The sequence below is a fragment of the Nipponia nippon genome, unplaced genomic scaffold (genome assembly GCF_047370975.1).
Source record: "Nipponia nippon isolate SJK-2023a ecotype South Korea unplaced genomic scaffold, ASM4737097v1 scaffold_8, whole genome shotgun sequence".
NCBI lineage: Eukaryota > Metazoa > Chordata > Aves > Pelecaniformes > Threskiornithidae > Nipponia > Nipponia nippon.
Window position 1 is genome coordinate 39115738 of NW_028262402.1, and position 14472 is coordinate 39130209.

At 38.0% G+C, this 14472-nt stretch overlaps 2 protein-coding genes across 9 annotated transcripts in view; one reads left to right on the forward strand and one right to left on the reverse strand.

Annotated features, from left to right (window-relative positions):
- Positions 1 to 14472, forward strand: part of HACD4 (3-hydroxyacyl-CoA dehydratase 4) — a 39876-nt gene that overhangs the window by 23307 nt on the left and 2097 nt on the right. The window contains exons 8-9 of the mRNA XM_009471007.2: positions 2610 to 2708; positions 12261 to 12444. The gene's annotated coding sequence lies outside the window, so the exon portion shown is untranslated. The remainder of the gene's footprint in view (positions 1 to 2609; positions 2709 to 12260; positions 12445 to 14472) is intronic.
- Positions 1 to 14472, reverse strand: part of FOCAD (focadhesin) — a 135734-nt gene that overhangs the window by 8232 nt on the left and 113030 nt on the right. For 5 of the 8 annotated variants that reach the window (XM_087741424.1, XM_087741425.1, XM_087741426.1 and 2 more), the window contains 12 exons: positions 14088 to 14159; positions 13819 to 13921; positions 12916 to 12996; positions 11757 to 11885; positions 8860 to 8975; positions 7333 to 7593; positions 6609 to 6698; positions 5259 to 5436; positions 3715 to 3812; positions 2587 to 2838; positions 1352 to 1427; positions 427 to 923 (listed from right to left, as the gene is read on the reverse strand). In XM_087741424.1, coding sequence (XP_087597550.1) covers positions 850 to 923; positions 1352 to 1427; positions 2587 to 2838; positions 3715 to 3812; positions 5259 to 5436; positions 6609 to 6698; positions 7333 to 7593; positions 8860 to 8975; positions 11757 to 11885; positions 12916 to 12996; positions 13819 to 13921; positions 14088 to 14159 — 1530 coding nt within the window. In that variant the 3' untranslated portion in view covers positions 427 to 849. Of the gene's footprint in view, positions 1 to 426; positions 924 to 1351; positions 1428 to 2586; positions 2839 to 3714; positions 3813 to 5258; positions 5437 to 5476; positions 5510 to 6608; positions 6699 to 7332; positions 7594 to 8859; positions 8976 to 11756; positions 11886 to 12915; positions 12997 to 13818; positions 13922 to 14087; positions 14160 to 14472 lie in introns of those variants that run through there. The other 3 variants (XR_015700932.1, XR_015700933.1, XM_087741428.1) reach the window with 3 other exon arrangements.

The window sequence follows — 14472 nt, forward strand, 5'->3', positions numbered from 1 at the left end:
TCTTAGCAAGACTGCAAAGTGGAGAAGTTCTCTACTCCTGCAGAAAGAGAAGAGTATTAACTAAGGACAATGGCAGGGGCTAATCTATTTAAGATGGCAAAGGTGGAAAAGAGTTGCTGTATTGTCCCTTTTGCCTAGAGGCAGAGAAAAACTCTTCTTATGTGTAAAGGAGGATAAAGGTGACAAGAACAGTTACAAGTGGAAAGAAAACTACAACCGTCCTGGAGCTGGGGACATAGCAGCCATTAGCATCATTGACTTATTTCAATGATCTTGATAAAGCTATTGCAAAATTGACAAGCATATCCCTCCTTTCAGAAACCCTGCTCACATCATATACCTTCAATGTGTTGTCACTACTGCGCAAGAGCATCATGTTATTACTAAAAAAGGATTATCAGTTAAAAAACAACGCTCATTCAGAAGTCTGTTACACAAAAACATACTTTAGTAAATAGGCTACATCTAAACAAATTTTACAATTTTTTTTTCCCCATCCATTCCTACAAAGCTTCTATGAATTAAAGGAATACTCCACTTCAGCTTTTGAGGCTCCCAGGTGTCACTTAAACAACTCAACTGAAACAACTGAATGTGTGTATCTTGTTTAGATTCAGCACAGCTCAAACCATGCTAGGGAGTTTGTAAAAGAACAACAGCCCATCAGTGAAAAATAAAATATTATATTTCACCTTATGAGTCTTTGAGAGGAGGTAAAAGGATAAAAAAAACAACTCAAAACCTTCTGATAGTAAACCTCTTTGAAATTGGTCGTCTTGATGCCTGAATAGTAATGTTATGCTTTCAAGCATGAACAGTTTTCTTCATTGGATAAGATACAGCATGCAGCTACCACCCATAAGCTTTAGTCCACACTGCCTTCTTCTTGAACTCCACAAGAGATTTCAAGGCCAGAAGTGTAACTGTGAAAACAAGGACAAATGACATTAATTTGTGCAGTCCACACTAGAAAGAATGTGAGAGGATTCTCCCTAGTCATTTTACTAACACAGGTATAGATTCAGTTCGCCTTTTACTGACTCTTTTCATTTGCATTTTATTTTTAAGGGTAACTTCAAAAACAACTGAAATACACTTGTAGGACCAGAGGTACCGTTAGGTCCTTTGGATCTTCCTTTGGCACATCCTACGTGTCAGTAGATGAGGCAACAAATACAAGAATGTGTTACAGACAGGAATGTTAACTTACCTGTGAAGGTTTCCTTAAAGACAAAATATAGCTCTTCTACATGTGCTAACAGTACAGCGTCATCTCACTCCTTTTAACAACTAGATTTTGATCTGTACTGGTAGTTATGGAAAAATAAGGATCCAATTAAAAATATCCTACCTTTCAGCAGGTCTGTGGAAGATTTTGATAATGCTTCCTTAGGACTTTCCATCATATTGATCAGCCAGTCAATAAACTAAAGATTGAAATATAAAGGAAAATCTGATTTAAAAAAGCCTCTGTATCAGAACACCACACATACTTTTCAGTTTGACAGGCAACATCTGACTGCTGCTAAGCTCACAGTTATCTAATCAGAGGCAGTGGCCAATCAAGCTTCTGCCCAAACTATCCAAATGCTCTAGAGTACATCTCACTCTCAGTGCAATTTCTCCCACAGCTGGATCTGAAACTCCCTTTCTTCCTTCTCATTACCTCAGCAATAATTCTTTGTAATGAATAAGGCACAGTAAAGAGTTTCCCTCCGTCTTGCCTGTTCATGCCTTTTACCTATTAATACGATCCTTTGTTATCAGTCTCTTGTCCAAACGCTTTACTGCAAATCCTTCAGAACTCTTACTGCCTTTGTCCCTCTTTTGACCTCTCTCATTTTTTGTTGTTTTTCTGGCAGAGCAGGGTGCCTGGAGGACAATGTGGTATTTCAAACTTATCAGGATGATTTTCAGGGCATAGTCTCAAATTCTTCTCTAAAGCGTAATTAGGCACTTGCATATTAACAGCCCACTCCTGCCTTCCTCCCACATTCTGAATTCTGACTTCAACGGTAACTCTGAGCACAGGAGCTAGTCCTTAATCGATTCTGGTTTGCACAAAACAGCTAACTATTAATCTATAGGTTTATAACAATATTTCCACATATCTCAATCACAAGCAATCTACAGTAGGCTTGCCAAATTAGGTACAGTTTTCCACACTTATTTTCAACTTATACTTGAAAACTGAAGACACACACTACAAACTGCACAGATCTTTGATTGCCCTAAACTGCCACCGTGGTGATGTCCAACTGCAGAAGATCTGTTTTTCAGTGTTTAAAAGACTGACTTGCTACCAGCAGCTGCCAACTCTCCTCTCACAGCTGTAGCCTCTTAAAGAGTTTCACTCCCAACATTGGAATGTTTTTTGTTCTTTGCAACTCTCACATTTTACTTGAGAAACTACATTTAATCTTTTGAGACAAGTCATATCTGATTGCAAATAAAGAAAAACAAGATCACAAATCAGATGCAATAGATGTAGAGGAAATAACTGCTCCACCTAACACTTGAGCTGACTATTAAAAATGGGGTGCTTTCTGACTCTTGGGAAATGCTTACCACTACATGCAATTTTACCTTCTGTGTTTGTTCTTTCCAAGGCTCTTTAGCCAGCAAAAGGGAAATGCTGCTTGGAAGGAGAGTGAGAGTCTCTTGCACAGCAAGCTCGTCAGTGGGGTGCTTGCCAATGTGATCCTCAGGTAAGTCCAGTAATATCGTTTGGTGCTTCCATGGTGACCAGTTAGTACTGAGGCCAAGCAGTAATGGTGCACCATGGTCAGCCCAGGCCACCACAGAAGCTGCAAACAGCCACAGGAGGAAATCTATGCACTAAACAGGAAAAAGGCAAAATGCATTTTATTGAATGAATAATACAGAAGGGGGAAAAAAAAACCAAAAACCAAAAAACAACAAAAAAACCCAAACCAAAAATCCAGATGGTGGCTTGCTCTTCAAAACAATAATCTGAAAATTCAGCTAACATTCAAAATGCAAGAACTAAGAAGTTCTTAATATTCTCTTACGCTCCGAAGCAGCGTATGCCTTTTTCTAAACTCCAAATGAAACTGAAATATCTACAGAAAGAAAGGCAAAACCATACTCTTCTAAAATCGTCCTTTAGATTAAGTCTGATCTGCATTTCATTTAAAATGGGGAAATAACTTCTTTACAGCAAGCTGATTGTTGAGGGAGATTAGAGGTGGTCACCCTTATGGTGCTAGAAATGGTTGGGAAATACTGCAGCAATATAACGAATGCCTTTGTGATCTAAGCAGCAGCTTATTTTATGTCCTCACCCAGAAGACTTAAACAGCTGAACGGATGTAACAGTGAACAATTAGTTCCCTAAAACTGTCCAAGGCCTCTTAGAAACAGCAGCTGCACAGTTTTGACCTGCTTAGTCAGTTTTACGGGTGAATTCAAATTCTTCCTTTAGTTGTTCTAAATACAGTAAATTTGAAGCAATGATCTCCTCTAGTTGCCTTTAGCTTTGATCATAATTTAAATCTCATGGTTATTTTAAAGTAAGAGTTTTAAATACACATACATTCACAAAAATTAAAAAGAATTTCTCTATGGAGGTAAGGTGACAATATTCTAAAATATAAAAGCGTGGGGAATAATACTTATCTCTGAGGAAGAATGTGAAATACATCAAAACCTCCTTTTTTCCTGAAAGGTGCAAATTATTTTCACAGTATGTACCTCTTTAAGATCGACATTTTGTACGGGTGTTGACTTGTATGCTAAATTTCTGATGTAGCCCATGAGGTCTAGCAGCCAGTCCATTCTTTTCAGCACTCCTAGAAGAACAACAAGAACATTGAGTCACATAAAACACTAGAATGCACCCGTTTTCATTAAAAAGCAAGCACAGGGAATCACTACAGCAACAAAGCGCTGACTGTGGAAGAACAGCGATCACCAATACCACTATCACATCTGATTCGTGGTTGTCACGAAGGGCATACGGGCACTTAAACAGTAGAAAAACTTTGCTTATAATGCCGGCAACGCGCTGAACACACAGAAAAAGGAATGCTGAGCGAGAATGACTTCACATAATAGCAGCCTGCAAGTCCCACTAACCCAGTCTGCATATATGACTGCTACAGAATCCTAAAGCCTCCCTGAAGTTTTTGCCCCAGTACTTCATCTATGTCTAGCACTGATGTCACTGTACATTAGGCAAGGATGTGGAGAGTGCTGTGGAAATCCTCCTACAGCGCAGAGAGGATCAGTAAAATACAGTCAAGGCATACAAATAAAATCAGCCCTCAACCCAAGGAATGGAACATATTTCATTGATTCAGATTCTGCTGTCCAAAATCCGTTCTACCTCCTACAAACTAATAACCATCTTCACCTTTGAGACCATGTCACTTCATACACTACCATTTCCTTGTACTCTTTACATGTGCGCTCTTTCACGCTGCCTCCTCTTTTACCCAAAGGAGCCTCACTTCACTCATTCAAAACTCACTACTGTTTGAAGTTCAACCACAGCTGGCAGCTAAGGCATCTAGCAACATAATGCTTTGAAGTTGTTCTGTGAACACAGGCAGCCAAAGATCCTTCTGCCATGAAAATGAGACTTCATTCTTGCCTCCCTCTGTTCTTGCTTCTTCCTCCTTTATCCTCCTGTGTAATGCTGCTACATCTCTTGCATCAGCTCCAGTGCTTTAGCAGACCCTTAGCTGAGCCAGCCCAACTCATGAACCCACCAGATAAATATCTGTTATGGTTACGAAGAGGCGGAAGGGCAATTTGTTTCCTGTGTTAACTCAGAGCAAGGACTTCAGAAAAGCAAGCTATCTCCTTGGTTCAACCAGTCTCACGGGAACATGGCCCTGCCTACTGTGTCACACACTGGTAAGTCAGGTATTAGATCTGCAGGTTAGCAGAGTTGCACTATTACTGGTCTCTGATGTGCTGTGTACATTTCTAACACTACCTTACACTGAAAGTCTAAAAAGACTAGGACACATGGATCTAGTAAAAAATTTGGTCTGCAAACCACCTGGCTGAAATAAATTACTTGCAGCTGATCCACAGAAACATAAAGAATTGGAAAAAACATAAAAGCAATGCTTGATACAAGAAAAATTCTGAAGATTGAGTAGTTTCTAATATGGAGAAATTTGGAAACACTTGGGTTAAACCATTTTAAAATTATTTTAAAGCAATCAGTGTAGATCCATCCATATCTGCTGATTTTGTTGTTGATTATTCTTTAAGTCTGACCTTACCTGTGTTTTCATGGCTCACAATACGAGCATGATAGAAACTATGCAAGAGCATCCATAAAATACTTTCTTTCTGGTGATATCCTGCCACAGTATCAATCACGGCACTCATGTTCATCAGAGGCAGTCTGCCTTGAGAAATTAAATACACTTTTGTGAATGTGGCCTTCTCTATATTGTTCTGCAAGTGGAATTAAAAAACATGTTAAATTAAAACATACCTTTCTTGTGGGAACAGTAGATGCTGCATTCATCTTTATAAAAAAGGGAGAGAAATTCTTTCATTATCTAGCAGGCTCATTTTTCTTCAAGACAAATTATGAAACAGAAGACTGTACATATTTCTTTAATTTTACATGCTTCTAAATAGTCCGGCAAACTGCAAACCAGTACAGTTTGGCTGTTTTCATACTGCTTTAAATTTTACATTCCCCTTTAAATTGAAATGAACCAGCTTCACAGTTCTGGAGACTCAACTCTTCTTGTTAAGACAGATTCATCGCAGTGACAAAAAAGGTTTTCTTAAATGGCGTTTTCCAGTGTGGAAATAAGAACTCAAAGATACAAGGAAATGACAGTTCAGCTTCCCTAACCTATTTAAATGCTTGATTCTCTAGTGAATATGTCAGTAAACAGAACAACATGGGTTTATGTCATGGATGTTTGTTTGCAACAATCTGATCTGAAACCATCAAGTCCTTCCACACAGGTCATTTCCTTAGCATTTCAGCTGCTAAGAATTCCACTGCTAATTGGCTAATTCCACTGGTGAGCTAGAAGCTGAAAGCTTTTCTATTCCATTGTCATCCTTAGCCATCTTGTCTACCAGGAAACATTATGAGCATGAATGCAAATATAGCACATTAAGTCAAGAATGAAAGATTGTTCAAAGTATTTCACATTTTTAACAAAAGCAAGGATCCACCAGTTCAAGCACAGCTAGTCACCAGAATGCATTTATGGTCTGTTTCCAGTAGGTAGTTATGTTAATCAAAGAGGACTATGGTCTGCTGTTTGCATCATTGGTCTGGGATTCAGATCTAACACCATTCCTGTTCTGCTAACAGAGCCCTGCCTGAACTTGACCAAGTTGCTTAGACTCTCCAGTTCAAAGTTCCCAGGTGAAATCAGTAGTATTTCAGTTGTCTTGAGACAGTTTTGGATATGGGCTCTTATCGCTTTTGCTTCTCTCTGCTGCCTGCAAAATTAGAGCCAGAATGCTCTTACTTGCATTGGCAGATAAAACAGTCAATGCTCCCAATAAGCTAAAACACTCTGGTGATAAGAAAAATGGTAAGGCATGCTTGTTTCACATGATTTGGTGATAAAAGACCAGGCATAAAACATCATTACCTTAGAGATCTGGACAATGCGATCAATCTCTGAATCAGCCATTTCTGAGATACATTTTGCTACATCAATATACACCTCCAGTTCACCTCTCTGGAAACAGAAAAGTAAATGCCTGTTTACATGTATATTTCCAGGTTTCTTCATCATTAAAATTGGTGAGTCCAGGAACTTTGTTAATGATCATGATGAATATTTAATCCAGTCTCTAGCCTTGTTTTATTTATTCTATTTTAGAAATTCTGTATTTGCTGGGGACTTCAATGTACTTAATTATGAAGGAATAATGATATCTGAAAACTTTTAAAGAGTTTGTTTTTTTGTTAATGGAAAAGTGCCCATCCTTGGGCATATTTTCTGTAGCTAGATAGTTTCTTTAAATCACTGTGAGAAGCTGAATCATCTGTAGGGTAAACAGAAAACCTTCCGATTGTTCTCTGCTTCTGTTTCAGTAACGTTTATTCTAGTACTACTACTGTATTTTTCCATTACCAAATCATTTATGAGGGAAAACTGTACATTAAATTAGTTTCACAACTTAGTCATATTCTAAAGAATATCTGAAAGTAACTTAAATTGAAATTATGCAGGCATCTTAACTGCTATCACTAAAAATTTTACATCTGCTTCATGTTTCAAACCTGATGTTTCAGTGCAAAATGATGGGACTTACCATCATTAAAAATATCTAGTTACAATGTTCATACACCTCATACTTATTCCTTACCTGAACCTCATTTGGTAGAAGCTCAAATATTTTCTCCACAGCCTGGCACAGAAAGCTCCAGCAGTACTGGGCAGGGTTTGGAAGTTTCATTGCCTGCATGAGCCCCTGTAAAACACACTGGCACATTTCTGGGGTTTTTGTGCGGTTCTTCACTTCAAATTGTTGTATCAGAAACACTTCTGTAAAAGACTGTAGTTTGTCCTCTGCAACATGTTTCATCCACAGGGGCAGGGACATGAAAAGGTATTTCTGGGTTTTCATCTGAAAAGCAAAAACTTTAGCTTAGTTTCAGATTTTAGCTCTTCACTGACCTTCACCTATTGTTATAAAGGATGAAATTATAAAAAAGTGGCTCAAACATCACTTAAAAAAGCACTCAAAGTCATAAATACTTCTCAATTCTTCTTCCCTCTTTTGATGAATTGCTTGAATTAAAAAGAGTTCAAACATGTCAATATTCTATTTTCCTTAAAAACTGAGGAACCTTCTTTCAGTGAACCCTAGATATCATGTCTCTGTACTGGCAGGACAATTGTGATTTCCCTATATGGTGCCCACTGCATTCGTACATAAAGCATACAGACTAACTAGACAGCCAAGGACAGAAGTATGGTACTCCTGGCACCATTAATATTGCTAGCCAGTAAGGAAGAAGGAATAATTACCTTGAAGGAATGCAAAGCTTACACACTCTGTGGTTGAGATAATTTTGTGACCTCAAATCCCCACTACAGTGAGAAACTGGTGCTCAGAAATAAAATCTTTCTTTTTTTGGTACCTTACCAATTATGTATCTTAGAACTGCCAAGTCTTTATACATCTGTGAAGACTAGTGAATTAAAAATTACAAGACAAAAATACCACTTGAAGAACTGGAAAAGATCACAGGAATCCACAATGGATTTTCTGAGAGCTGTCATGAACTTGCTCCTCAACTTGTATAAACTGACAGAACTTCACAGCCAATTGCACTGTGGGATTCAGGGAGTTTTACATATCATGGAGTCCATGTTGTACTTCTGTAAGAAGAACTGCACTGTAGTGGAGGATAAGCCCAAATTTGATTACGCTATAGGTCTGTTAACTACCTACAGAATTAAGGCAAGGTTTTCAAGAAGTAACACGTTTTCCTAGATCACGAGACATTGCTGGAAGAAGCAGGCAAGCTTTTGGACAGAGAGGTGGGACTTTTTTCTAAGAGTATCAGCTGGTATAATAAAAGATACTTTTTCTCCCTTCATGCCATGCCTTCTTACATCTCTAGGTTATCAGAGCTATAACACGAAACAAGAGAGAGGAAAAAGGTATTAAGCAATTTAAGTAAAACCAATGTAGCAGATCTTAAGTCTGCCTGTTATTTCAAGGCTCCAGAATAGCTCTTCTCTCACTATGAATATTTGTTAAAAAATATTTCTGCAGAATTTTGAACCTGGTAATCCTTTTCAGGTGAGACATCCTAAACATCATCACTGAGGAATATTATAGGAAAGAGGTGCTGAGGTCCCACAAATTATCTGACATACGTACACTTAGACTATAGACAAGAGGAGGTGCCACCCACATCCCCAAAAGCATTGCTGCATTTTGAGATGACTGGGCCTGTGTCACAGTCAGTTGAAGGCAGAGATGTTTTACCTCATCACCTAAAGCAGAAGAAAACAAACAGAAGTTATGAAGAAACTATGTTTTACTTTAAATTTGTTCTCAACTCAAAATAAAGGAGGGTTATTGTTCTACTAGAGCACTACATTAAAATTTGCTTTTCTGGAGATGCTGCTCAAAGCTTTTAACACATACATGTTAGAAGACTCCTCTTCCCATTCATGCACTTTCAGGAAGAAATCTCAGGGTTTGTCGAAGTTCATTTCAATTCACTCAAGAATGAAAATGTGGGAATGGTAAGAAAAGTAAAAATTAAAGAACTCCTTGCCAAATAAAGAGAAGACAATCTACAGAAAGAAAAATGAGTCAATATTCCTTCCTGCTAAATGTAGGAATAATTAGCATTTGTTCACGTTTCTACTCTTCTGTATACCCCACGTTCATATAATGTGTCACAAAACACAGGTTTGTCACTGTTACTGCTGTGGGTGCTTGGTTACAGCATCCTCCAGGTTAACACAAGGGAAGACCTTACTGTGCATAGAGGTTTTGATGGTTATGGAATCCTTATTGATTTCTCTTTAAAGTCCCTTAATGACTGGCACAGCCTGTTTCTTAATAGAATAACTCATCATGAATATGTTCAAGAGGTACTTTGAGCAATGGCATGGCTTCCATATAGTTCATGATTGCTACAGCAACATAAGGACAAACAATTTAAGTATTATACTAGCATTTGACCCATTAGACAGAAGATACGTTACTGTTAAATGTCAACATAAAACGTAAATAGGTGCTTTGCAAGTTAAAATGTTCTTTCAGTAATGGAAGTGGCAATCTATATAGCACAACTTTTATAAAGTTCACTAACATTAGTGCATGAACAAAGCGGAGATTTAAGAGTCTAGTATCAGGATCTTCAAAAGAAAATATCTTATACAAGAAGTTAAGTAAAATAGTAACAAGATAATTTGGTAACCAATTCAAAAATTGCCTCTTACTAGCTTGGACTGCTAAGACACAGATTATGATTTGCCTATGACTGTTCACTTCAGAGCACCACTGAATAACAAACAGGTATTACTTCAATCACCTTATATGGTTTCTGCTCAGCAACAACTGCACTAAACCTTGTAAGATTAGAAAGCAATCTGCTGTCTTCAGTATGTTTACAGATGAAGAAATCTTCACAGTAGAATTTGTGAACCATTTAAGGTTCATAAAACCAGTCATGAATTCTCAGCCATGAATAACAGTGACCTAGAGAATCTGAGAGAATTGAGCATATAGTCTTAATTTTCATAAAAATATTCATTATATAGCTGTTCCACAATAACTGTGTTGGAGTGCCACATTTCTAGGTGGACTGTTAGGTGATAATACAACTGTTCTGCATTCTAGCACAACACAAATATTGCTCGTTAGTACACAGCAAGACCTATTTCTGCATGTATATATAATCTAGAGAATGGTGTGCAACTTTCACAACACTACAGAGGAATAGTCAAGAGAAATTATGTATAAAAACGCAGATTATGATGCTGTCTGAAGTCAATAAAAACATAGCCACAAAACCAATGTACTGTTTCCTCTGGAATTCCCCGATACACAAAAGTAAGACTCCCAAGTGAAAAACAGGAATAAAAAAAATCCCCCATGCATTTAACAAGTTTCAGCTATTCATAAGGCACACAAATTTGCATCAGCATGGACTGCACAGCTCAGTATAGGAAATTCTTTCACTTATTCTTACAAAAGACTTCACAATCCATTGCAAGAATAGCACGTAAAACAGAAGTTGCAGCTCAAGTATAAGCAAAAAATGTTTACTATGTAGCCAAATCTTTCTGTATCTAGCAAGAAATTGTTCCTCATAGGACAGTTCAATGATTTCTAGTGCTTATACAAGCACTCTGTGTAAGTAAAATAAACACCAGAAAGAAATAAGAACAACCTTCCACATTCTGGGCTCTAAAGCGCACATCAATTTAAACACAACAGCGCTTGCTCAATCCAGTTGTAAGAGAATCTGCGAAGCCAGTAATAACAGTTACCTAAATCAGGAGAAACAAAACTCAGTGGAATCAAACAAGGGAATATGGAACTTCGCACAGTAGTTTGTTGGGGGTTTTTTAAGGAAATGAGTTTGACACTCAGACACTTAAATCAACAAAAACAGGCACCAACAGATATCCTGAGTAGAAAAATATTATACAAGCTGCCCAACACAGGACTTCAGGATCAAAGCTACTCTCCAGCATGAAGAAAAAATGCTCTTAGAAGCACTGACAAAATCAGGATCGTGATGGAAAAAGGGATATGCTTTCCTCTGTCAACCAGGGTAATTTAGTAGAAAGTGTATTTCAGACTAGTGATAGCTAGATGGAACTACAGAGCAGTTCATACTTGTGATAAAGCTGCCTGCAGCCTCTGACACACACACACACTGGACCAGCATTTAGTGGATACTGAAAATAAGAAACATTTAGTTGAGTTTCATGACGGACTCTTCTTACTTTAGAAAGTTCAAATGAAAAATTCGGTCCAATTTCACCAGTGTTTCAGGGAACTTCCAATAGTGCTCCAAACATCTCAGCTCTGATGTTCTCTAGCCTTTTCTTGAGTTAAAACAAACTGTGCCCACACAGTGATCACAAATATATTCTTCAAAACATTAAAAAGTTGGTCTTGAAAGCACAGCAAACACTTCAATCCCTACAATAACTTCAAGCCCTGAAGTGGGCTCTACAGTTTGTGAAAGCTGTGTTAGTAAAGAAGTCTTGTGACAAGTACAAAAGACAATGGAAAACTATTAATCTTACCAAAGTTTAGCCTCATCAAAGGAGAAAGAATGGATGCCCAGTTTACAGGTGGATACTGATGGCTTTCTCCAACTAATGCAATGGGTGCCAGTGCTACTTTCACCAGCTCAGCTGGGACAGATTCAGGACCTACAACAGAAGATTCACAGTCTGAATTTTATATACACACATTTGTCTAAACAGCTTAGGAAAAAAATGTGAACACTGCACTGAAGACCAACCTGTAGTGAAGAACTGAGAAGCATTATAACATTACTGTTATGTCTTTTTGTATCTGAGAATTAGCTATCTCTTGTTTGTAACCAACAGTTGTATTTTTAACATTAATGTCCTATCAAAAAAGGCTTTTTTTTACTGATAAATAGAAACTTCCTGGATCCTTCTCCTTGAACCAATTTATGAGTTAATTACAGATATTCCTCATCTAGTAGGGTAGTATTTTTGCATTTGTTAGTAGGAGAACAGCAAAGTTTTCTGACACTGCTCTCCTTCCCCATCCTGTAGGTGCAGGCCACAAAACTTGTACTCCTGGACGCAAGGCATGGGCAATTTTTACCTCCACGGAAAGCAAAGCCTGCTTCATAGGACGGCAGCGAGCTCACTTAGCTCCATACAGGAATAATCTCCTGTGCTTTATCTCCCTTAAGACTGTACTCCAAGACATCTCTCTTTTACCAGCATTCCTCATGTAAGAGCATACTTTCTTCAGGTTCCTTTGCATTTATCACACATAGTAGTAATCCATTTGAATACCACTCTGTTACAGAGAATCTTAACCTAGATCACTAAAATAAGGGGCAGCATAAAGTTTGCCCGATGATGGAGTATTCCTGAGGATACATGCTAACACTTAAAGTGATTTGATTTTCATTCCCACATGGAAGATACATCATCTCACAGACACAGAGGGACGGTGAAAGGGAAAGTGTTTAAAAAGTCATAAAAATTCAGAGAAAACTAAAGCCCTAACTACACAATTCTACCTTATCTTTTCAAGTATTATTCAATTTTTTGTTTAGAGATTAAATATCCCACATTAGTGAAGTTCAAATTAGTATTTAGGAAAGTTCTCTTAGCAAATAGAAGCAGGTTATTAGGGTCGCCTTTTATAGTCATAACAAATTTCCCAGGGGAATACTGTAGTTTGATCTCTTCTTACCTTTCTTTCCACTTTCAATGGCAAAGTCAATGGCTGCCCTGATAAAGCTGTTTTCAGGCAAGTAGCTAAAATCTGGAGGAACTGTGAAGACAAAAAGACTGTTTATATAACCAAAACATGTCAGCAGAAATTATAACCTCCAGCTCCCATGTAAATTCAAAGGCCAAACTGAGCTATGTTTGAGCTAACTAGTTATGTAGGTGACTCAAAGCATTTAGACCACTAGATTATCGATAGATGCATTGGCCTTTCCACTTCTAAGGCAACCTAAACATTTGTGTTGGTGACAGGTGCTAGGTCTGAAAAAACAAATTCATCGACCAACTGAAAAGCTAGGGATAAGAACTTCCTTAAAATGTATCAGCCACCATGAGTCAGGCTTTAAAAGAGAGAGCTTCAAAAGCTTAGTAAGTTTAATACAACACAGACATTCCATATCTACCTAACCTCAGGCACATGTGCCAAGATTATACAAAAGCAGAAACTCCAAGAATCTTTTTTTCTGTGATGAGGAAGTTTACCTACACTTCATATTATTGGTTCCCAAGTTGGTTCACACTGAAGGGAACAGCTTCCACTTCATTAGCTCCCTCCTATTACTGGTATTTCATCAATGGTGTAATCCTGCCGCTATTTTAGCAATGGATATTGCAACAACACCAGAAGGTAATGATGCATCAACAGAATATGAATTTCTGTCCTAATTGCTACACTGAAAGGGCACAGAACACTAGTTTTTGACTTCAGCTAACCAGAGGTGATCTCTTCTAGAAAAATACTTTTGAAAAGTCAGCTTGCTCTTGTTATGGACCAGTTTTTAAGTGTTGGCTTTTTTATACAGTGGGAAGTGCTAAAACCAAGAGTTCTATATGTTCTTTAAGCAGCAGTAATAAAGCATCTTACCGGATGCCCTGTTCTGAGTAGAAGACAAAGAGGACATATGAAGGCATCCCAAAAGTCCTGCTGCATTTGTCTGAAGGCCAATCTGCCCCGAAAAACTGATTATCTGTTGAGACAAAAACCCACTAGTTAGACAAATTTCCCTACGTTGCCTCATTCAAGCTGGGCACAGACATTATGCAGTTTCTTTAAACAGATTTGGCCTGTTTGTGCAAGGTGTCACAGTACCCTAGTGCATTATCCAAAGCAGGAAACAGAGGCTACCTTCTTACCTGTGTAAGGGTTCTGATGACTTCATTCAGCTTACTTTGAAACTGGGAGGACTGAATGCTCTCAGATTTCAGCTACCAGGGAAAAATAATAAAAAAAAAAATAATAATTTTATAAGGGAAAAAAAGAAACAACAAAACAGAGAACAAGTGCTGAAAAGACAGATTAAATTTGCATACATGCCTTTTTGTGGGGGAGTGAAAGAGAAAAGGAGAAAGCCTACATGGCTGTAAACTTTTCCCCAATGGCACTGCACATGGGCCATATGACGGGAAAATGGAACAGACCCCATTTTACACATTGTAATTCTATCCTGCTTGGTTCATACCCAACATGATTCACCACTGCATAAATGCGATGCCCTGGTATGTAACCACTGCTCTAAGG